Source organism: Meleagris gallopavo, chromosome 3 (genome assembly GCF_905368555.1).
Source record: "Meleagris gallopavo chromosome 3, MGAL_WU_HG_1.1, whole genome shotgun sequence".
Classification (NCBI taxonomy): Eukaryota; Metazoa; Chordata; class Aves; order Galliformes; family Phasianidae; genus Meleagris; species Meleagris gallopavo.
This window is the reverse complement of record NC_139406.1, coordinates 30,709,066-30,734,768: the sequence shown is the minus strand read 5'-3', so window position 1 is coordinate 30,734,768 and position 25,703 is coordinate 30,709,066. Positions and strand designations below refer to the sequence as shown.

The 25,703-nt window shown below is 34.9% G+C and overlaps 1 protein-coding gene across 4 annotated transcripts in view; it reads left to right on the top strand.

Moving 5' to 3' along the window:
- PTPN3 (protein tyrosine phosphatase non-receptor type 3) overlaps positions 1–25,703 on the top strand; it is a 160,609-nt gene that overhangs the window by 83,889 nt on the left and 51,017 nt on the right. For all 4 annotated transcript variants that reach the window (XM_010708587.4, XM_010708588.4, XM_085220542.1 and 1 more), the window contains exons 8-12: positions 5,089–5,209; positions 9,125–9,212; positions 14,651–14,739; positions 19,948–20,011; positions 24,317–24,489. In XM_010708587.4, coding sequence (XP_010706889.3) covers positions 5,089–5,209; positions 9,125–9,212; positions 14,651–14,739; positions 19,948–20,011; positions 24,317–24,489 — 535 coding nt within the window. The remainder of the gene's footprint in view (positions 1–5,088; positions 5,210–9,124; positions 9,213–14,650; positions 14,740–19,947; positions 20,012–24,316; positions 24,490–25,703) is intronic.

The following is a 25,703-nucleotide window of genomic DNA, read 5'->3' as shown; positions in this document are numbered from 1 at the left end:
AGAAGGCTTGTGAAGGTGAGGATTTTAGGAAAGGTGAGCAGGTGAGCTTAATATGCCGGTTCCTCAGGTATTAGGGGTAAGAGTTTATTCCAGTTTGGGACCTCCAGAAGAAGTTGGACAAGGCTGAATTCCCATCTGTGTCAGAGGAGACAGGCTGGAAGATTTGTGGGAACATCATGCTCAGGAAATTAATAGCACCTCTAAAGTTAGAGTTGCACCATGGAGTTTCTCCATCGATGTTTATTTTTTTTTTTGCCTGATTCTTCTAACCAGGGTGTAGAATGAGGCTTTTAATTTATTAATATTTTTAAAAAATAGAAAATTCATCAAAACTTTTATTTTAAACAATTAGTTATTTGTTTGTTTCTGCAATGAAATACAGTAGGATGTTTGACTCATTTTTCTTTCTGGAGTCTTAATGGATAACTTTGAAACCACTGTTGTGTATATATAGTTGTTTTTCTACAAATTTTCCTTTTGTTGTTTTCGCATTCCTTCTCACTACGAACTGTCCAGATTCTTTAAGTTTATTCAGCACCTATTTATAGTGCATCATCAAAATAAATGGTTTTATTTATGCGACAGCTAGTTGTACTTTGATCTCTACACCTACATTGATTTTACTTATTTTGGTGCTTCATTTAGTGTCATTTTAGTCTCTTTCTAAAAAGAGTCTACATTTATATTTTTCTTCAAAATTGTATTCTGCTGTCGTAGATTTTTTCCTGATTCCAGAAATATTTTCATGGTGGAATATCTTGCATTCACTACTTCTCAACAGTAACTAGCAGTACCTAAACTACTTGTACTGTATTTCAGTGCTCATATAAAGATAAATTTACAATCAACTTTCAACATTATGTTTTAATCTCATCTTTGCACATCACTCATTATTGAGATCCTCGTATGTTAAACTGGTTATGCAGCTCTAACCATATTTTAATCTTGGATTGCAGTTTTCTCACCTGATGATTTTCACTCCTTGGTAAATAGTTAACTAATTTAACCTTTTTTTCTTAAACTTCCATTCATGTTATTCCTACAACATCATGAGGAACTGCTGCTAGTATATAATTTATATCCTGAACTTATCCCATCATTTGGTAATTTTCCATTCTACTGGCAACATGAGCTGCCTGTGTTATTGTCCTCTTCTAAGAACAGGCAATTCAGTTCACTTATTGTTTTATTAATGTCAAGTAAAATATTCACACTGCAAAAAGTTACAAATTCATCATGAAACTAATTGATCTTTTTCAGGTATACCTATTTTTCAGATCTTCAGAAAGTTGATACTAAACTTTCAGGCACTAACTTCTCTGAGGATTCTTTTGAACCAAATTCTCTGTAATATCCGACTGATTCCACATCATGCTTAGTAAATGAAGCATTCATACACTAACCTTCTGCTGTTTCTATTTGCTTGTATTTATTTAGAACATCTATATGCAAAAACTGGTTCTGGTGCTATTGCTTTGTACATAGACATGAAAAGAAAACTTCCAGAATTCAGAACCAACTTGTCTTCTGCACCTTTGTGAGGTTTTTCACATAAACAGTTCTGTTCCCTCTTTAAGTTACATGAGACTAACAGCTGATCTCCTTAGAATTATACTTTGTGGATCTACCAGACATCTTTGTGGAAATGAAGAACCAGACCAGATCAAACTGATAACATTTTGATGTTGTTAGCATTCAACAGCAATTTCTAAAACTGGAGACAAGCAAGTAGTGTCTTGGTCACATAGCAGGAGTTTTCATGTCATCATTTAAGTATAGCCACAGAAAAGTTCAGCTTGGAAGAAGCTTCTTCAAAGTCAGATTAGGTTGCTCAGGGCCTTTCCACTTCAGTTTTGAGTTGCTAGTGTTCAGATTTTTCTGTTGCCTGTCATCTTTTCTCATTTTCTGGTCTTCTCATCTTCTGCATCAGAATTCTACCAAAATGTCCAATTTTTTTTTAATTTTATTTTTTACCCTCACTTGAACTAGGCTTTTCATTCCTTTGATGCCTTTCTGCACAGAAGTTTTTCTGCTATCAGGAAAAAGAGACAAAAATATACAGCCTCCCACATTGTTCTAACTGAGCAAATTCTTTGTAAGAAATCTGAAGAAAACATGATTTATTTAGGCTACAGTAGGGCATAGACAGATCATATCCTGTGTCAACATGTATGAGCTCAAGATCTTTGGTTGTTTTTTCAAACATTCTGAAATTCATGCAGTACTGAATTGGGACTTCAGCCAAGGAAAATTAGTATATGGTTCCTTGGCTATTACAATATCCATTTACTGAGTTACAGAAGAAATGCCTTTTTACATTGAATGTTGCCTTTCTTGTGAACGGTTCTATCATGTTCCCTTCTTTAAAGATTGTCATATTAAGTACCAAACTGTAAAATACAGGAAACTGATATGAAGATAACTGTTCTTTTTATTCCTTCTTGGTTCAGTTTTCTTGCTTCTACCAGTTATAATGATTTAAAGAGCAATAGGTAGTTAAAATGGGGAAATGTGTTTTAAAAAGTGAAGGAAACACACCCCACTTGTTTTTTTACTGCATTATACCCATTAACTCTATATTTGCTGCTGACCTAGGTGATCAGAACAGAAGCAATGTCAGGAGAAACTTTGAAAATACCTCAGTATATTCTTCCCTCAGTCTCTGCTGCAAAAATCCAATAAAGAGGTGGAAGCCTTATGGATTTTACTGTGGTCCTGACACACCCTAATATTTTTTTCTTTTTGGATAAATAGAATCCTGCACAAGACCATTACTCTTTCAAAATGTCTGCTAATCAGCATTTATAGTTTCTCTTTCACTGTGACAGTCAAGTGTTGTCTGGGGAGCTGAAGAAGAAGCAAATAGTACTCTGAGCTGCTCCCTGGATTGGTATGACCTTAGTTAGCTAGGAGAAGTGAGAAAGAGGCCAGAGGAAACTCCTTATATAGAAGACGAGCAAGAAGAACTAATCTCATAACGAATGGAAAAAAAAAAAAATACCTAATACAAATGAATTCAAGTGGGCAATTATATTGTCTCATTCCTGGTAATCTGGTCTCTTCCATGATTCAGACTTACTGCAACAGAGCTCTTTCACCAGAACGATATGCATGATATGTTTCATAGAAAAGATCACTTGTGAAAAGTCTTCAATCAACTACTCTCATCTGCAGTTTTCTTTTTCCGCTTCTACTAAATGTCTATATATTCAGTTGTTCCGTAGTCATAGCCTTATTCTTGATGGAAACCTGGTGTTCTGTTAATATGCTAATATTCCTAAAAATAAATAAATAATCTGTTTCCTGTTATACTTCTGAATATTCTGATTTGTTTTGTTTTGGCTTCATTTTGTTTTCTTCAAAGATGCATTGTTTGACAGCATTATTCAAATGTGTTTTAGTTCTAATAATACATATTTAAATATTAAATCTGAAATAGTGTCTTTTGACACCTGTTTTGTTACTAATTTAAAATTCAGACTACCCTGTGAAAGAAGAAAAAAAAAAGAAAGCAAGGAACGTTGGTATGCAAAATTAAATTACTGATTGTTCATCATTCCACATTCTTTTTCTATAAAATATTTAAATACTTCACTTGATGTTGACAATTACGTGTGCAACTGTATTAGCTTCTGACAGCATTTGTTAAGGAACTGTTTTGTACCGTGGTGATTCACTTTCCTATGCTGTACATGACATCCTTTTTGGATATACAAGTAGCAAATACCAGCTGTAGCCTGTATTACAAATACACCATAGTTATTGTACCTGTAAGTTATTTCTGAAGTACACCTTTTTATATTTTTACTTTTCCTCTAGTCTAAATCATTTGAGTCTCTCTTCTGTTAAATAATGGTAACAGAATGGCTCCTAAAGGTTCTTTAAGTTCATGATTTAGTTGCAGTTTTCTGAGCTGCAGTATAGATTGCAAACACAAATACTTATCCTGTGGTAATTTACACACCATACAGAAACATTTTCAGAATCTTTATGGTTTATTGCATATTAAAAAAAAAACAACAACACACACACAAAAAACAAAAAAAAAAAAAACAAAAAAAAACCTTAATGCTCTCAAGCAATAAAGGAGAACTGTGCAAGTTCTAGTGATTTGCTTAAATATCCCCTAATTTTAGGTTTAATGTCTTAAAAGTATTTCATAAGAATACTGAAGTTAACATGAAATAAAGGTTTTAATTTGTTTGCTAAATTGAAGCTGGGTAGATCTGCCAGGTTGAGTCAGCCACCTTCCTGCTACAAACCTTGCATCTTTATAACAAGAGTAAATGTATATCTATCTCTTCTAGGGCATAAGTTTATGCTGATGTGTCCTTAAATAATACTTGTGTGGACTGAGGCTATAGATTAGTGATCATTTGTACTTCCGTGTTTTCATATATCCCACCAACTGTGTTGAAGAATTCACTTTAATCTAGTGACTAAAAATACATGCTATTTTGTATCATTAATTAAGGAGTAAAGTTTTAAGAAATGCTGTTTTTAGTTTATGTATCTATAAGCATATGTTTAATTTTGGTAACTTTATACACTATTGTGTGTAAATTAGGAGTTATTTCTTATGCTATGTTATGCCTCATGTTCAATACGGCAATTAACATTTGAATTGTAGGGCACTTCCAGTGGTTCTAGTTAAAACAGTTTTTACAGTGTACAGAATAGTTGCTCTTTAAGTGACAGATCTAATTAAAGTCTTCTATGTGTTGTGATCAAGTAAAGATACATCGAATTGATTTCTTTTGTCTTTCTGGAGCATTTTGCTTCCCTTTAATGTGTCACGTACTGTGTGGTGATGTTACAGATTGGGTTGCAAAACTGTGGCTGTATGAGTAAGTGAAGTACTGATTTCTTTCAGTACCTGAGACTATAGTTAGGGTAAGCATATTTTGAAAAGTTTTTCTTCATGGTTATAATACAGTTAACTGTGTTCAATACTCCTTGCCTGCAGAAAAATAATTCAGAATTCTTGCATTTCTCCTTACATGTGAATGTTTTGTTTTATTTTAATTAAGGGATTTCTTGTAAGTGATAATTAACTGTGAAACCTTTGTGTTTCTTGTTTTCCAACAGCCCAACTTGGAGACTACGATGCTTCAATACATCATTCAGGATATCTGTCCAATTACAACTTTATACCAGAACAGAACAAAGATTTTCTTACCAAAGTAGAAGCACTACATGAACAACACAGGTAACATTAGTTTTTAGTTTTCTCTTGCCTTATAAGCTCTTAAAATCTTCCTTTTGCACTTCTTTTCAAATTAGTTATATTTCATATAATGTATATTAATTGAAATACTTGCTTTCATCATATAGGTGTGTTGAAACTTTATAAAATAAATTTCTAACGATTGCAAGGAGTAGAATAGTTAGCACAGTACATTGTTAATGGCAACCATCTAGAGCACTGTATAAGATACGTGTGATTTTTTGGATCAAGGGTCATTGAATATTTCTGAAATCCTAAAGATTTTTTTGTCTGTCAGTGGAAGGAGTGGTGCGTAAGGGAACCAAGCCTTGATAACAGTGCTTTCTCTTCTCTCCTGAGTGTGATTGTAATTGGTTATTCCAGTTGAAGTGTACTGCTGATTACTCTTGCTAATCTTGCTAATTTGTGCCTGGTAAGATTGAAGATTTTGAATTAGTGGTATTACTCAGATATTCACATGCTGCATGCAAGTATGTTAATCTAAAAAATTGTTTGTATTTGAGCGATTGAAATCTGAATCGCTAGAGACTCATATTCTGCCCTTATCTTTGTTGTAGCAGAGCTAGTTCCCTACTCTCCCAATTAATTTGATTTCTGCCTAAAAATATCTCAATTTTCTTCACCCCTTTAATATTCCTTATTTCAGTACCCTGACCTCTCCCTCTTTTTTCTTTACCGCTGATGGGCGTAGTGAGTAGTTCAGAACTTCATGTGTGGCTGCTTGGCACAGTCCAGAACATGCATGCTGTTTTGTCAGTTCTGGGGATAAAACAGAGATAACTACTGAACTCACACAGCAACTCTTCCTTTAGCATAGGTAATAATCTGGTGTGCTTTTCTAGATGTTCAAGTTCAGGAACACAACACTCGAGGCCTCTGCTCCTTCACAATTAATCTGATTCCAGAAGTCTCCAGAAGGCTCAGATGTCTTTTGCAAGAAACTTGTAGACAGGCATGAATAAATTCAGTCATCTTTAGGAGGAATTTGTCCTGCAGGCCACTTAGGGAAGACTCTGGATAGTCTTGGAGTGGGTACGCTGAAGTCATGGCTTTACCGTTATCATAGCCAGAGATATGATGATGTCCTGCAGGGGACAGACTAGAAGTCTGCACAAAACTCTGTGTGAACAGGTGAAGTCTGTTGGAGAGCACTTAATTTTCTGGATTCTTTCAGTGAAACTGATGCTTTCTTTGAATGGGTTTGCTAGATTAAGGCCGTTGGTAGCTGTTTTAGTAAACTGAAGTTTAAATGCTATATTGCAAACACTCTGTTCACATAGGTCATGTAATAAAAGTTATGAATGACAATACTTTAATAGACTGCACTAGGAAAAATAATTCTTCATTCATTTACAACACTTTTTGATGCTTAAGTCTTCAGGCGTATTTATTTTGGAGTTCAGGGAGAAGGAGACAGGTTATTGTGTATTCTGGCAGTATTCCTTGCATCCCTCTTGGCAAGTATAGTGAATACTGCTGTCTGAGACATTATTTTCATGAGCTCAGTGCCAGCAACTTATTTGATAAGAACGATTGTGGTATTCACTGCACCTTCTAAGAAGGAAACATGAAAGGGTGAATTTATCTTATTGTTTGAGGAGAGCAATGTTTTGAAATGAGATCTGAAGAGAATTAGTAGTATTTGCCATAGGTCTTGTATAATATCTGAAAATTATTGTAACTTTTTAAACCATTCTTAAGATTTCAAACCCAGCCCTGTGAAAACCTGTTCTTTTTCATTCTTCAACTATCATGGGGAAAAAATGAATGATCATAATTACTGAAATGCAATATAGATTTGAGAAGACGCATTGCGTTATATTTGCTCTAGCTCCAATGCAATATTTTTAACTGGATTTCATATTCTTTTGCCAAAACTTAGAAGGAAGTTCTATAAACATACTTAAGATACTATTCAGCAGAATGTAGGTGCTGAGAAAGAAACTGCTATCGTTTCAAACTAGTAAAGCTTCAGATATTTTCCTTCTGTGTTCATCTCTAAGTCTGTAGAGGTATTCTTTTCTCTTGCCTTTTTATTTCACTCGGTTACTCCCCATACTTGTAGTGTTACCTTCCGCTCTATCAGATGAGTAGGGGGAAACAAACAAACAAAAAAATCTTAAGTCTGTCTTGAGGTACTTGTTACTGGCCTAAACGAGACATGTTTAATCTGAAGTAGATTATATAAGCAAATTGAGAATTAAAATTTGTAGGCATTCCTTCCTGTTAGTTGTCAGGCTTTCCTTATCTTCCTAAGTAAAATTCTTGATAAAAAAATAACAAAATGAAAATATATAGGCAGGGAACATCCTGTTGCATAATCAAATTGTTATTTTGTATGTTTGTTTTTCCATCCTCAACCTTTCTGACATACTGAAAGACACAAGATCAACTTATTTTTTTTTATTTTTTATTTTTTAAATCAAGGTGATGGTAGTGACCGTAGATGTAGATCTGAGTAAGGACTTTATCTGCAAACAGTTTTTTGTTTCCTCTTCAATCCTTATTCCAGTATTGTGACATTCTCAAGCCACGCTGCTGACAATGGCTTTATTACTCAAGATAACTTGGTCTTTCTAATTGCTTTCATGAAAAATGATAATAGTTAGAAAGGCAGTTCCAGGGAAGATTAGTATTGTTTGGAATTTAGAAGGAAGGATAGTATCTTGAAGTAATAGGTGGCTGACTTTCAAGGAAATCACTCCTTTAAAAGTTAGAATTACTGCTTTATATGAGATGTCTCTCTATCTAAAGTCCTAATGTAACATAATTTTATGTATTTTTCTTACGGGTTGTTAGTTTAAATCACATTTAATTAATATAATTTACTGGGCATTATTTCTTGTTTCTTTCCTGCATTTAGTAGTAGCCATGAGACAATAGTATCTGTAGGCTTTTCTTAAATGTGGATAGATAGTGATGGTTTGATCTCTGTTCTGACAGTTTCTCTAATATGCTGTAGTGCCTGATTCATTGGTCTGTGCTGCAAGACCAGGATTATTGCTGGCACAACATGATGTCAGTAGCCTACAGCAGATTTTGTATTAGAGTGGGCTCTTATCTAATCAATTTTCAGATAATAAAATCATGGCCCTACAATTTGTTGGAAGCAACTACCTTTTTGTCATGCTTAAGGGGATATTCTTTAGGCTGCAGTCCTTTCGGATGAATAATTAGTAGGCTGGGAGAGCAAACTATGTAGGGATTACTTTTTGATTTTTTTGTGTTTTAAAGCTCCTAGTAGATTCCCTATAGAAGTTCTGTGAAGTTCTAAAGTTAATTAGATGTGTGAGGATTTTTGAGTTCTTTTTGAAAGCAGATATGTCAGAGTCTAAAAAGTTTTTTAAGAAGTAGAAGATAGAATCCTTGCAAGTCTGGCACCACATTTCACACCTAGCAGCAGGGGGAAAAATAGGATTTTGTTTATTGATTGTACATTTAGCTTGTTGGGTTTTATAACATTAACTTACTTAATATTCTTCCCTCTTTTCCCTTTACTTTTGCATAGTTTCCTGTTTCTAATGTTTCTTCTTAACAACTTCCTTCTGAGATAGTAAACAATATATAAAGTCTGTAGATACAGCTTCTTGTTATAACAGAAGCCATTATAGAGGCCTTGTTTCCTTATCCCCTTAAACAAACAGCTAAGAATGATTTTTCTGAAAAGTGCTGAATGACTGAGGCAATGACACTGTTTTATGACTTGGGCAATTTTGGGAGTCTCTTAGGAAGTTCTTAACAAGTCAAGTACTTTGTGGAACTCTTTAATGAAGTTTTTCACAGATGTTAGATAGTAGAATTTTTTTTTTTTCCTGCATTTGGAATAAATTTAATGTCATGTATCTTATTTTGTCTATGGTCTAAATCTTTTTTTTTTTTTTTTTTGCCCTCTTTCAGTGGCCTCAAGCAATCTGAAGCGGAGTCCTGCTACATAAATATAGCACGGACCCTTGATTTCTATGGAGTGGAATTGCACAGTGGTAGAGTATGTTTACATTGCAATATTTCACTTGCAAAATGTTATATACACATTGTTATAGATATATACAGCAATACAAACCGTAGCATTTCATTCTTGACTTTACCATGTGTCACTTTTGAATTTGATATTTTTTCAAATGTTCTGTGTAACTTAGATTCTGGAATTACAATAAATAAAAAAAACTAGATTAATCTCAAAGGAGTTACAATGCATCTTAAAAACATATAGTTTAATGCTGCAGTACATTTTACTTAAGAAATTTACTAAAGTTTATGAATGTCTCAATATAAGCAGCATTCATTTTCTTTACACAGCATTAAAAATATTGACCCATTTTTTATTTCTGTATCCTCTGACTATAGGCTGAATCTAAGTGGTAGGTAACCACTAGGGGTGTATTTGACCCTTCAGACACACAGTATTCATTGATAAGAAATATGTCCTAGCATTTCGTTGTCTACTGGTATTTCATTGTTTAATTACAGTGTCTGAATTGCCAATACTTCTTTTTCTTGCATCCTGGTGCACAAATGATAATTTGTGCTCTTATGAATTAGTGAACTATTTTGGCATATAGCTTGCAACATAAAAACCTAGTGAAGTGCAATGCAGAAGGTTGAGCTCCTTAATGAAGATGACTGCTGTTTTTACTAACATTCATCTGAGATTTATTGATAATGCTTGATATTGAGGATTTTAATGCAAATATCATTAGTTTCACCAGGGGATGAGATTGGCTACCAGGAAAAATGTCTTCTCAGAAAGGGTGGTGAGACAGTGGCACAGGCTGCCCGGAAGGTGGTGGAGTCAAGGTCCCTGGAGGTGTTCAAGAAACTTTTAGATGTAGCACTATAAGATGTGGTTTATTGGGGAAATATCGGTGGGAGATAAATGGTTGGACTAAATGGTCTTTAAGATCTTTTGCAACCTTGTGCAGTGGATAGAAAAGATCATTTTCTTAGTAAAATTGTTTCTTTTTTTTTACGTACGCTATCATAAATAAGTGAGTACATTGAATTAATAAAGATCCCTAAACTACTCATGTATAAAGCTACTGTAATTACATTCATACTCATGGAAAAATTATTTTGAAAAACAGTAGTGGCCGTTTTTTAAGGGAAAGTGGGAGTAGAAAGGTAAGGAAAAGACTGAAAGGATTAGAATATGAAAACTATGCTCATAACATCTGCAAGGGGAATTAGGAGAGGCCAGTTTTACTTGACAACTGTTAAGATATATTGTTTCAAATGCAGAGGTTGTGGGTGAGTGATACTGGAAATTCATTCATGCTTACTATGACACTGTTTTTTTGACAGTGTAAAAATTTACCCTTCTATGAGGTTAAATGAGTATCTTAAATCTGGTTTTGTTTGGATTCACTGTCCCTTCTGTTATCTCTGTGAAATTTCTGCTTTGCTGAAGAGCCCCTTACCCATCACACCTCAGATTTCCCTGTATGCCTGTAGTTCATCAGTCTGTGCCTGTTAACTTTTTTGGTTGCTTACTGTTTTGATAAAAGACCTTAAATTCCAGACTTTCATGATAAGACAAACATTCTATTCTCTTAGAATTCATGGGATGCAGTTTCTGAAATTATTTAAATTTCTTATAGACTTCCTGAATTGTAGGCTATTGAAATATACACAGGATGTTAGTAGAGATCAGTGTCAAGTAGGAAGGACAGTTCAGAGTGGACCGAGACGTTTTTCAGCCAAACAAGATTTCAGTTCAGAGTAGTATCTGGAAATACTGCTTAAACAGTCTATTTCTTATTTTCAGTGCATTCTTTTGTATCTACTGGCACAGGATGTCTGACTACTAGTTATGATCACCTACCCTACCTCACACCAAACAGTATTTTTTGTATGATCTGAATCGAATAGTACACATTTGAGTCAAAGCATTTTATTCCAGGCAGCTAAGATGCAGATTGTTTTGCTACTATTTCCATCTGAGTTAATACTGTTGTTGCAATTCATTTATTTTTCAAAGCCTATGAGAAAAGTAGTAGTACTGGGTTTCATCGGAGTGGTCATTCCTGGTGTCCTGTCCTGGTAGATACTCTATTATTTGCTAAGTTGTAAGCCTATGCTGCAGCAGCAGTCCTACAGAGGAATATTCATCATTTGGTCTCATCTGGTAGTTCATGTCAGCTGTAAACAATACTTTTCTGAAGTTTGAAAGAGTCTCTGGTTCTGAAGTCTGCAGTGAAGGTTAGATATCTCCCCTCACTATATCTTTACTGAGACTATTACATGAAACCCCAGCTTTGATGGGGGTATTTGGCATAGTTCTTCATAGCCTTCCTTGCTTAATACTGTTCTTAAATCTTCCTTTGTGTTTTGCCAAATCCCAGTGCTTTGAATAGATGTTAGCAGAGGCTAGTTACAAAACTGACATTTGGAAAGGTTTTACCTCTGTGAATCCTTGTAATTCAGCTCTTTCCTCATGGATAAAATAATCTTAGTCTTAGATATTCTGCGTGGCAGAGAAAGTGGGTAACAACTGGCCTGTATGCTAATAGACAGAAGAAACTGGTCCTCTTGTACTTGTGATCCAGAGAGGGATGCTTTTGGATAACGTTTCTAGTGGCTGGCGACTCTGCACACAGCAGGGAGGTTGAAATTAAATGATCATTGTGATCCTTTTCAACCCAGGTCATTCTATGATGATGATGAAACATCAGATGAATGCCTAGTTTCCTTAATCTTAGTGTTCTGTTATGTGAAGTCATTCTGCAGAACTCAAGCATGTGCTTCCTTCTAACAACCAAACAGAACACTTTGAGTAGTGTCTTAAACAGAGTTCAGTTTTCATCAGCAGTCATTTCTGCATTTTTCTGAGGATCAATCAGAACCTTTAGAGTGTTATATTCAAAAATGATCTGATACTAAGAAACTTAAGAGTGAATTTAATGCCTCAAAATTATATCGAAGTTTCTTGAATTCTGTACTATATCTTCTTTTTACTTTAGAACACTATCTGATCTGATGAATAATTGTTCTGATATTAACCTGTTTCTACTCTGGAGGGGAACTTATAGAAACTGAAGGGATACCTGCAGAATCAATGCTATTTTCATGTCTACAAAAATCTTATTGGTAATTGCATTTGAAATTAAAAATCAATGAATATTTAATTAACAAGATCACAGACATGATCGTTTTTTACCTTGTTTGCGGGTTTTTTATTTCGTGTGCTTATCTCTATAAAGAAAGAAGGAAAAAGAAGTATATGCGTGACAGTTCTCAGTGCAGTTCAATAGCACAGATGCTTAGAAAGGAAAGTAAGTGCCCATCTATCTCATCTTTCTTTTGTGAGATCCTATTTCTTTAGGCTGGTCCAAGATCTTGTTTTCAGATTACTTGTTTAATACAGAAGAATTCCTTAAATGAATAAGCCAGGAAGATTAGGTATTTTGACTGAGGTAGAGGCAGAATATGAAGTTTGTTTTGGCACAGCTTCTAGAAAAAATAGAATACTTTGGCCTACTTAATCCCCATCAAGTGTTTAGCTAATTCTCGGGACATCAGGAAAAGAGTCTTCGTCAGAGTGTGGTCAGACACTGGAGCAGGCTCCCCAGGGCAGTGGGCATGGCCTCAAGCTGATGCAGTTCAAGGAGCATTTGGACAATGCTCTCAGACATTGGGTTTGAATTTTGGGTGGTCCAGTGTGGAGCCAGTAATTGGATTCGGTGATCCTTATGGACCCCTTCCAACTTGGAATTTTCTGTGATTCTGTGGTTCTTTTTCTGGTAAATAATTTAGGCTTTCATTTTTTTTTTTTCTCCTAAGCTGTTTTTCCTTCAGACTATTGATTTATTATTATTTTTTTGATACTATTTTTTCTTTAATGCAGGAACTTGGAGTAAGCTTCAAGTTGCAGTAATACAGGCTTCTGCTCTGTGTTAGGTTGGATGGTATCAGGACAAAAGCAGCTAAATTAGATGTATTCCCTTGCCAAAACTCTTCAATTTTTTCCCCAGCACATTAAAATAAAGAGGTGCAAGATCTGGATTTCTGTATTATGCTGCCATAAACTGTGGCAAGCCAGGAGCATCTTCAGATGGAGGTTCAACAACCTCTTGTAGCAGCAGCCTTTGGAAAAGTGGGGTAGCAGGTAGCCCTGCTGCTGCAGGGAATTGTTCATCATTTCAGTGAATTCTGCACTATTCTGAGATTAAGCTTGTTTGTACAGTTACCTATATAATTTTCATTTATTAAACTCATAGAAATAGAAATGGTGTCTCTCTTGTCAGTTTTTAGTGCTGATGTATTATTTATTAAATATTTAGGTTATGCGCATTCTTTGTGAAGTACTGTGGTATTTCACAGGTTTTGTAAACTGTTGCAAATTGGATTCAGCTTAATTCAGTCATGTACATGTATCACAGTTTTATTCAATCATTTTTAAAGGATTTGCTGTAGACTTTTCACTGTTTTTAGTTCATATGGTATGTGGTCTATTCTTCTGTATCTTACTAATATGAAGAAATAGGGACTGGATATACGAGAATTACGTGTATTTCAGTGAGCACAGAGTACCATCTAGAGGAGCAGCTAAGTACTGAAGGCCTTAATAGAACCTTTGGCCATCCTTTGCAAAGTAATCCAAAGCTAGATTTGAGTCAGACCTGATATTTTAACTAGTGGGTTCTATGCTTGTGTAGATATATGCACATATTCTGCTCTGTTTAGAAACTTGTCTATGATGTACTATCGCAGGTCCATCACAGAGAAAATGTAAGCCAAGATTTCTAATTTTTGTAACATCAGTTTGGGTTTCACCTCAAATTGAGCATTCAGCTCTTTCCTCTTTTTTTCTTAATAACCTCAAATTTTTGCTTTATTTTTAAGCTTTTATTTTTTCTTGACTGTCTCAGTAATCATAAAGCTATTGTAAATTATGGATGCATCTTTCCAGTTTAGCATGTGAAGCTAATACACAGGTTTCTTTCTTAATTAACAATTGATTCAGTTTTGTGTTTCAAATATTCATATGCATGTGCATATTGGTTTAGCATATGCAGAATTGTGGCTACCTCTTGCCCAGTCTTTGGTAAGACTTCTTTGGAGGTCAGCTTAGAATAAGACAAATTTTGTCCCATTTCGAAAATTTTGACTGGCCGATCTTAAGAAATACTGCAGGTTATTTACCAGTGCTGCTGAATTAGTGTAAGGTTAGGCTGGAAACTTTAATGTCATGTTGTCTTAAATCTGATATAGTTAGATTAGCATTACAGCTTGTTTTAGTGACTGCAATACCTAGTAGATAGGATCAAAGAAAAGACGAAAAAAATAAAATAAATCCTAACAAGTGGTTGAATTTTTGCCATGGGAGTTACATTTTACATATAGAAAACTTGAAAATGAATTTATAAGTAGATTAATAGGAATTGCACAAACTTATGCATCTGCTCTTACAGTACTTTTCTGTTGCAGGATCTCCATAATCTAGATCTCATGATTGGTATTGCATCCAGTGGAATTGCTGTGTATAGAAAACTCATCTGCACAAGCTTCTATCCCTGGTAAATTCATTTATTATTGAAGAATTATATCTGGTCTTTTAATTGTATTTTCATCTGCTTTAACATTTAGTTCAAAGAAATTTGTAGTATATAATTTTGTTCTTTATGAATTAACGTATTTCCTTACACTGGTGAAAATGAAACTTGTTAATTCTTAAGGAATTTTGAACTACTTGAACTGTGTGAAATCTTGTTTGAGTCCACTCACATAGATGTATCAGTGTATAAATAGGAATACTTTGTGGTTTTAGAGATGCGTCCTGCTGTTGATCATAAAGATGTGTAGTGGCATTTTTTGTTTTTGTTTAAATCAGCATAACTAGGAAGCTCAACAGCTAATGGTCTGATATTCGCTTCATAGAAATGTAAAATGAATTACTTCGAATATTGGATTTATTGAAACAGGAATAGTCTAACATGTAAATTTTTAGATGTCATCAGACAAGGCTGTCTAATGGAAACTTGTAAGATTTAGAGTCTATGGGGGAAGAGACTTTTTCATTGTACTATGGTTCTGACAACACCTGGCAGTGTTTTAGAAAATATTCTCTATAGGAAGAAGAGTATACAAGATGTCTAATGTAAATGACATCAGAAATTAGGAAAGCTCTAGTTATGAGTAGTATTTATGTAGTTTATTTATATTATAGTAAAACCCGTTAAGTAAATGGCAAGTGATATAGTGGTTTGGCTTTTCCTTAGGATTTTTTTGATTGGATTAGAAAGAAAAGAATGTTTCCCTCTTTTTTCTTTAAAGTAAGTGTAATTACATTAGAAAGTACAGTTTTATCATATTATACATAACTTCCTCACATAATTTGTAACAGTTTTTCTGGAGAAAGTTTTCAGTAAAACTATTAAGTTCTTGTATTCATGACAGGATAATGCATTTCAGTGAGTTCTACTGGCTTTTTGCACCTTGATTATGCAAGAAAGTGCCTATAAGCGATCTTCCTTAAATGCACAAGTTCTTCGCTCAGATCATTAGGAGCACAATCTAATAGGTATTTCCTAGGATAAAATAATAAAATAGGTTTCCATTTAAATTTTAATGGTAAATGTACCATATACTCTCTGGATTTTCTTTTCATTGCAGTGACTTCTCTTTCAACTTAAATATACTGTAGCCATCACAAATGCATGTCAATAATGCTTTCATATAGCACAGTAGTGTCTTGTTTTTTTTACTCCTCTAATGCACACTGCAGCATAGAAAACTTTTATCTCTCATCTTTGTGCCCTGAGCTCCATCCTTTCATATGTCAATCTCCCAGCTTCTTGAAACAGCTGCAAATTTTAAAAATTTGCAACTGCAGGCACATTTTCTATCTTTTGCAAGGCTTGTTGTGCCAACTTTAGTGTCCTTTGGCATGAATAGGCAATAGTAACACCTTGAAAACCATAGTGACAACATCTTAAAGTGAGTACTATATATTTTTAATAGAAGGGAAACAGTGCTTTACAGCATATAAGGCAAGAGGGATGCACAATGTCCTATAGTTCGAGAACTGCCTCAAACATAATGTCTCCTTTTTTATCGTGTTAGGACATGTTACTTTTGAAGCAATCTACATACTTTTATTCCTTCTTGCTCTTCAGGAGTAAAACACAGCTGCTAAAACATTTTGCCCGTAAAACTACTGTAACTGACAAAACAAAAAAAAGAGTTGGGGTGGGAACAAAAACATTTTTTCAGTTTGAATAACTTTCTCTCCTGAAACAGCAGTTATGGGTGCTAGTAGTTTCAATTGACTGCTATTGCAATTGTTTCAAGCTTTCCCACTCTTTCTTTAAAATTGTATTCTCAGGTTGCAAGGGATGAAAGGGCATAAACCCACTACATAGGGGATGACTTTAGATATTTTCTGAGTAGGTTATAATTATTCATTCAGGAATTATCTATTTCTTCCATTCTAACCTCTCCCTACCCATTTAAAAAAATAATAATAAATTGTCAGGTAAGTATGTGAGCTAGTATTGTATGCACTTGTAGTGTATATTTTCAATTTATTTTTAGACATCCAAGTGGAATACATTTTGGCAGTGTAGTTTTAATGTATGTTGGTTGCGTTGAAAGCATAAGGAGGCTCCTCATGAAACACTATGCCTGAGAATGCAAAAACCTATTCAGATAATTGGAATTGTTATTTAGTCTTTTTATGTAACTGCTTGTAGTAAGTCATCTTCCTGTGAACTGAGGAGGCTTCAGCATAAACGTGGAACTCAAGGTGGCAGCAAACACCATCAAAGCACTCATTTCAACACCAAAGTGCTCTGCAGCATTAATGGATCTCCATACAACTGTGTTGTATGGCAGTAGTCAAAGGGAACCAAAAGTGTTTGGAAACAGAGAGGCAGTGAATAGATTGTCCTGCCTTGGTAAAGGGAGGATTTTCAATGAAAGCAAACTTTGTAAGGAGCTGAGCACTCAGGCAGAGGCAACACAAGTCAAGGCAGATTTTAAAAATAACTTCTGATTTAACTTCAAAATTCATATTCTATAGAAAATTATTCTTGGGGTGCTTTACTATTATGTGGTCATTTCCAGGTTTGTCTGGCAGGTAAAATATCCTAAAGGCAAAAATGTACAGGCTCCCTTCTGTTCTACAGCAGCAGCAAAGGTAGTGTATTATAAGCTGTTCACTGGGTGCGGATTCTTTGCTTTGATAACTTGAGAGAAAGTGCTGAAGGAATATCTGCTTTGTTGCTAGCTAAAATCAAGAAACTACTGAACTGAGTCTTACATAGACAACATTTGACAGGAGCTTTCCTACTGAATCTTCCTAGGGCAAACCGTAAGATTTACAGTTAAGAAATATTTTTCCTTCGGGTCAAAAAATACCAGCTGTTAGCAGCAGAACCTCCATGGTGCTCAGAAATGAGTAACTATGGTTCAGTGAGTGACGAATCTGCTTTGACCCTTGTGAATGATAGAAAGACAGGAGCCAAAAATGTATCATGTCACTGAGCTTCAGCTATTGAGCATTTTAAAAATAAATGGTGAATTTTGATATTTCATGAAAGCTGCGTGTTCACTGGACAGATGATTGGTGAGTGGTAGGGGCAGCTGAGCCACCTGTTAAAATAACTGGAATCCATTCAGCTCATTTTGGATGTGACACCTTCAAACCCTTGTTAAATCTAAATCCTTCAAATCCTTAATCTCTCGCTTTAGTCTGTGACTTGTGCTGTATGTGAACATTGCCTTGACTAATAGGCGTAGTGCTGCAAATGATTTTGTGTTAATGTTACATAAAACTGTCAGATTAGCAAGTGTTGTTTGTCACTGAATTAAATAGGCTTAGTTATGCTTTAAGAATGAGTGGAATTGAGAGGTATGTTGTATATACAGTGAAATAAAAGAGACTTACTGCCTTGATTTGACATGAAGTGGTTATGTGGTCATGCAGAAAATTGTTTAAAAGAAGTGGGGAGAGATGGAGAGAGTCTTGGTGTTTTAAGATGCTGGCTACCTTTTTGCTGTTAGCTGGAGGATGTTATGCTTAGTCTGCAATGTCACTCATTTGTATTTTGTATTTCTGCTGGCACCACATTAGTGTAAGAGCAGTGACAGCAACTGTGTGAACAACTCCAAACGCTGAAGTGTAAGCAAAAGTAAAGAAAAGTGAAAGGAAAGAAACTGGAAAAGTACTACTTCAGCCAGAGTAGCACTAACATTAAGATAGATAGATAGTAATGAGTTCCACCTCAGTAAGTACTACTACAAATTTATATGACTTGTGGGCAAGATGGGAATGCAGAGCTTACAGATATACAGTACAGATCATTATCACTTGAGGCAGCAAGTCAAGTGGAGCAGATATTTCTAGAATTGTCCTTACAAAAAAGATGGATATTATTTAAACTTTCCAATACCTTGAACAACAATTGCCTAGGAATACTATAAATGAAATTCTTGTTCATTTGTGGTTCTGTAATTGAGAGAGGAAAATATTTTTTTTTGGATGTGAGCACAGGTTTGGTTTTCTGCCCCTTTTATACAACAGTAGGAATTGTTCATTCAGTTCACTTCTTTGTAACTTGCATATATGATCTCCTCTGTGAACAAGGAGAGTTGCTCTGAGACAGTGCATCCTGCACAGGAATGGAGAATGGATTATATGCTGTTGTTCTACTTGCTGAGTGATGTAAAAAACCGTGTTAAGAACTGAGATGATCTTTGATATGCTTTGTATTTGGAAATCTAAGATGCTGTGAAATGTTAGCAGTTTACAGAGTATTTTGAGACCTTTAGTAGCAACCTCCTGAAAATCTTTGGTGTGGTATAGATGGCTTTTTCCACAAACATTGATCAGACCTGAAATAGCTTTCTCCAGCTATCCATATGGTTCCACCTGATTACAGACAGTGAATTTTTTTCCAGAATGCATAGATTTCAATTATTGAAAAGAAGTATCGTAGAAAAGAACTGAGAATTCAGACAAATCTTGTTTAGCTGTAGGAAAATGTGTGGGAGCCTAGAAGTTTATTCAATCTAGCAAAACTGATAAACACTTTTCATTTTAATTATATCCTTAAGCACCAATTCCAGTGTAATCCTAGCCTTAGAAAATCTTTATTCATACCACGTATGTATGGAAAAGTATTCATTTCAGCTACATAGTTTGTTGTATTTTTTTACAGTGTTAATAATATGTGAAAAAAAGATTAACACCCATTCTTACAGTTTTCATCCATCAAGTTTGACTATGATTACAATGCTTTTGTTGTTAAGAGGAATACATTATCTTTCAATGTTCTGTGAAATTTCTGGGCAATTTTAGATACTGTTCGACCAATTTTGTCATGTCATTAAGGTCTTAAATTTTGTTCTTTTAGTCACAGTTGTCATATAATTCTTAAGCTATACAAACTTGACACATCTAACATTTGTGCAGCTAGTAAAGGATGTCATCAAGTTTTTACTGCAAGAATAGATTTGGTGGGAGAGAATTGCTATGTGAGCTATTTAAAGAGTAAATGAGGAAGAACCTTAATTTTCAAAAGACCTTTCCTCCTTAGCTAAAATTTTTTGAGTTTCTTGACATCTATTTGCCACTCAACATACAGGAGATGATTGCGTATTTTTTACTGAATGTTTAACAACTGTAATCTCTTACGCTCACTACACACCATGTTATTTTTTTATTATTATTATTTTCCCTTCAAACATTATTTAGTGTCTCATGGTCTGCCTTTCTCTTTTAGGGTGAACATATTAAAAATTTCCTTCAAAAGGAAAAAGTTTTTTATACAACAACGGCAAAAACATGTAAGTAGTCATTTCACTTTTTTCTTAACCAATTGTATTCAAATTTTTGCCTTTACAACTTAAGGTGGGTGGACCTGTAGGTGCTCTATTATGTTAACTTCCTTTTGAAATTGTTTTTTATCAACTTGTCTTCGCTATTGTGGTTCTTTTATGCTCACTCATTTCCCATTTTTGTTTCCTTTCCAACTTGGAGCCTTTCCACTTTCAGTCTGTTGGACTACGTCTTTCTAACTCTGGTATCTTTTCCATTGTATACTTCAGGGAAACACAGCTGTTCATCCTTTCTTCAGTGTTTAGTAACCTAGGGTTTTTCTTGTTAGTAGCTGCTGCTCTTTTTTTTGATGCTCCCTGTGCCCCGTGGAGTACCTCACAGCAATGAATCTACTAAATCTGCTTAGTTTTATAGAATTTGGAGAAACAGAGCATCAGTGTGTAATGGTTTTAAGACTTTGCTGCTGTCAAATTGAAGTTCTCTTTCTGGAGACCAGTGTCACCTTTGAAAAGAGTAGCATTTTTGAAGTTTGATTATTTGAACTTCCATTAAATGATGACATTTCAAAGTCCTTAATTTGTTTTACCAATCTCTTGTATAACTGTAGGCCTGTGTGAGATAACAGTAATGTGTGCTGTGTCATGTTTAGAGCTACAGAACTGTAGAAAAAGTGAGTCTGGCTACAAGACCTTTTACTCTTTCTTAGTAGATATGAAAAAGCAGACCAGATAAACTATTAAACCTTTAGATACAGACATCCTTGTCCTTTATCTCCCCTTTGCTTGAAATGTAGGGCAGCAGTCTGCATACCTGCAGTACTCTAATGATGCTGCTTTGAAAAGTCTGCTGTGGGAATGAGGAGCAGCTGGACTGCTATGGCATTTCTCTTGAACACTGGGTTGCTTGAATGGCTTGTGACTGCTGGTGGCTGATGTTGTGTTGGTCTTTTGCTTGGAAGCGCAGAGGAAAATAAGTGAATAAGGCTGTAAGTAAGGAAGGTGGAAGATCGTGAAGAAAGCAGAGTGGATGCTGTGTGTTAGACAATTTTTTATTAAACATGGTAACAGAAACACTTCAGAATTTTGTATGTCATATGTAGATTTTCTTTAAAATCTACATAATTTCTTAAAGGCTGTGAATTTGTGGTCACCTAGGATATGTTCTGTTTCCTTGATTTATTCTCCTGCTCTTTTTCCTTATGCCACTGTTTTGAAGAATCTACATACTTTCTGTCTCACTCTTTCTGTTATTCATTTCCACTTCTATCATCCCACTGCTTCAGTCTATTGATCTGCTATTTGAAAGAAGTAGGCAGTATTTCTGTTTTTACTAAAAAGCTACAGAAGTACTAGAAGGCAAGACTAATGAACCACTGGATGTCTGATGTTTTAAAAGCCCACGTTACTTAGACTTAATGAAGGGTATAAGATTTATAATAGGAATAGAAGCAATGCTAATTTACAGGCAACTTCTTGAAGCTTCCAAAATAGAACTATGTGCTTATGTAATGCTTGAAAACAACTGTTCCTTTTCTGCATTTTAGTATGTGTTTTTACCTCCTATGCTGTAGATGTGCTTAAATGCTCTGTGATGAAATAGGCATACAGCTGGTGAGAGTTCTCCCCTTATGTTAAAATAGTAGGATGCTCATTTTAGCTGTTGAGAGTTCTTCCCATTACTTTAATGGTGGCATACTTCTCCAATCCTTACTTCTTGAGAAATGACTAGAATGCAATTCTTTTGGAATTTGCCTTGAGAATGGTGGTAAGTACTAAATCTTTGGATCCTACTAGAATACTCTTGAGCTCCTGAAATGATACATAGATTTTTGTGGTGTGACTTAAAAGGTGGCCTGTTAATGAGTTAGAAGACCAAGTTAACAAAAGATTTTCTTAATGTAAAAATTGAACAGATTTTCCTAAATTTTCTTTAAGCTACTTACCTTAGTGTATGTCCATATTTAAATTCTCAGCCTATGTAAAAGTACTTAAGAAGATTGTGTCAGGAGTTGACAGAAATTTAATTGTGACGAAATTGGTTTTTTTTCAAATTTCAATTTAAAAAATGAAATATTAGGTGTACTTCAGTCCTTATCTTAACACTTTTCAGTATATAATTGAGATGTTCAGATAAACTGATTTTTATGCCTATTAAAAGACCAGTGCTCCAGGCCAACAGAAATATCTGAAATTTCCTTTAAATTGTTCTCTGGAGTAGTATAAAACACATGAAGTGGTATTCAGCTAACAGAGAGTAGGTCAGAAGTGCTGTTATTCATTAGAAGTTTAAGTGGTGTATGCTTGTTATCTCACAAGCAATTCTGAGTTAAAATTTCACAGGGTTTGAACATATTTTATATAAGCTAATTAGAAGTAACTGTGGTGAGCTGACAAAGATGAATTGGTTCCAGTACGTTAAGAGTGTGCTGCAATGGAAGGTGATGATAGTGCCTTTTACAAGGATAGGAGCATGCTTGTAAAGGTATTCATTAAGATTTAGTTCAGAAAGTGATACAGAGATAACTGGCTTACCCTTTCCAAAAAGCTATTGGAGTCTCAAGAAGGGCACAGTCTCTGAATAGAGATCCTGCTCACTTGGCTGCTAACCCTTAAATGAAGGTGAGGAGGGTCCACCCCCTCAGTCATTCAGGTGCATTCCTTGTACCTGAGCTCTCTGGGTTAGCCACATCTTGTCACCTCGTGTTCAGCCACTGGTTCAGGCTGTGACCTAGCAATTCCCATACAGGGTGAACAAACTAACCCTACAAAAACTTGAGGTTTTTTTTTTCCATTTTTTAATAGATACAGGAAATATATAGATTACAGTCGTTTAAACACCTAGCAATGCCAAAGGTGGCAAAGGGGCAGGTCATTTTTAGCTTCTCCTAGAGATTCTCCTTGTCTTTTCCACTATAGAGAATCTGTAAATGAAGTCACTGCACTAGTTCAAGTGCTTTGCGGAATGTGGCATTGTTTTCTGATGCATGACATTTTTAAAATGTTGCATAGAAAGAAAAAGAATGCAAGAAAACTAGCTTGATTATTCTGGCCTGAATGGTCTGTAGTTATTTCTAACCGATCTGTTGCTGTGAACAAACAAAAGAACTCTGCAGCTAGAAGCCCAGGTGTCATCCATGGGATTTATTGCTGGATTGTAGTAGGAAGTTTTGTTAGGTCTTAGAGTCATTTAATAAATAGGCTTTGCTACTCAAATCCTTACTTTCTAAAAAGTGTTAACTAGAAAGAGAGCCTTGTTGACTTGGCTGCTTGCCTAATTTTATGCTGCAATGACAAAGTTCAGAAAAAAATAGCTGAAAAAGATGAGCGATCAAATTGTGTACTTTTTTTTTTTCTTTTTCTACAGAGATGCTGAGTTCTGATAGCCATGCTTATCACACATACCTTTCTCTTCCTTGCTTTACTCTTTCTTCTGCTTTGTTATTTGTGTTGATAACCTCGGTAACTAACCGAAGATGTATCTTGTGCAAAACTTTCTTGAGGACTGGGACCTGAAATGTCTCAACAAGTGCTACAGTTCTTCAGGACACTAATTTGGGTGGTGCAGTTGTTAAACCTATGTTCCACTGAGCACTGAAGTTGCAAGTGAAAACGTGTGCAGCGGAAGCTTCATATTCTGCTTCCTTTTGGTCTCATTATTTTGGCTTTATTTTATAATTCAGAAGGCAGGATTGGATCCAAACCGCAGCAGCTCCAGTCCATCATGGTTTCTTTCATTTTCTCAAAGTGGAACACTTAACATCTTGGCTATCTTCTAAGGGAATATCAAACAGATAATTTTGTATGCTCTTGAAGGAAAATATGTATATATGTGAAGTCTTATATGAAGAGTTTGAATTAGAAGATAAATTCTTCCCTTCTACATTACAACCTTAATACAACGTTAAAGAGTTTGATTTGTCATGGGAAGATCACAATCTGATAGGAAATCCAAAAATCTGTTTAGCTGTTTCGCATTATACTTGTATATAAAATATATTTGACACTATAGACTTAAACATTGCATTAAATTAGCACTGTAATGATTAGAAACTGGTTAGTTTTTTAATAATTGTTAATATTGCTTACACTTTTAAAAGCTTTGTTTTGGCATTTGAATTTCATATACTCAGCATGCCATTTCATCCATCTCCAGATCAAAATCTACTATGTGATGAATTTTTATTTTCCTGAATTTGATTTGCTTATTTAGGCTGAAAGTAATTTCATTATTATTTATATGGTAGCTTTATAACTTCGTTTGCTCTGTTTGATCAGCTTGTATATGTTGAAACATACATTTTCTTACTGTTACAGAATGAATCCAGAGAGCATATTGTTGCCTTCAACATGTTAAATTACAGAGCATGCAAAAATCTGTGGAAGTCTTGTGTAGAGCATCACACGTTTTTTCAGGCAAAGAAGTCACTACCTCATGAAAAAAAAATATTGTCACATTATTGGACCCTAGGTTCTAGAAATCCAGCAAAGTAAGTATTGCGTGAAAGCATGTTTCCCATTGTAAATGCCAAAAGGAGGATTTGTCAGTGACAACTGAATTTGAAGTTGCGGGGCTCAGTTCTGCTTGTGATTGTGTCAGTCTTAGTGAACCGTTGGACAAATTGCCTAACTTTGTTTTCCTTTTTTTTGCACAATGATGTCATTATAACATAATGCTCATAAAAAGTTATTTGAGTCTGTTTTACTGTTATCATCTTAACTTGCTTTTTCAGCATAAGGTATAACAACGATACAAAGTTAAAATGTTATGTGGTTAATGATCCAATAAGAGAATTTGCTGAAGAGATTTGTTTTGAACTGTTTACTCCTTATTGTTATATAAACACTGTTTAATACGTTAGGGCAATTTCTGAAGTGCATAAAGATCTCAATTAGTTACATGGGGATGAAAAAAACTCCCCATCCAACCATTCAAGATTCCACTGTCGTGACACTTCTCATCTTTTATTTGCTTTGTTGGCTTCTGCTGTCATTGAGCTGGTAGTTTCACAGTGGTATCTAATATGTAGTTCAGAGCTTGTTATTTTGCTACATGAAGTTGGGATGTACCCTTTCCATATGCACCATCTGGGCTGTAAGTCTTATGTCATTATCCTCTCAAAATGCGAGACTTCAGGGAGTTCTTTAGTCCTTTGATTATCTGTAGTCTCCATAGACTTACCAGTAAACTGCTTTTTCTGATGGTTTTTGTGAGAATATTTTCTTGTTTACTTTCTCTTTCCTTTACTTTTGCAGTGTTTCCCCTTAACTGTTGAATTGTTTCTAATTTAATTTATCTTTTTCCTACTTGGACCCAGATTCAATTTCTGAATGATGTCAGGAGTTGGGCTAGATCCTTGTAGGTCCCTTCTTACTCATTCTGTAATTCTGTGTTATCATACTTCCAATAATTTCCCAAATTTTGGCAATTGGCTCTTCATATTTTGATGTCTCTTTCAGTACTGCAGAAATTTATACCTAAGGGACTAGCATTGCCTATAAATGATGCCAGTAAAGGCACAAAGAATTGTCCAGGCACAAGAACACTGTAAAATGTTACATTTTCCAAGTGGAATCTCCATAATTTTGCATAGTACTAGATCATAGCTGAAATGAATAAAAACAAGTAGCTGAATGAACAATAAAGAACTTTTCTAAGTGTTTAGAGATGTGTATTTTGAGGATTAGATCTTTTATGGATCAA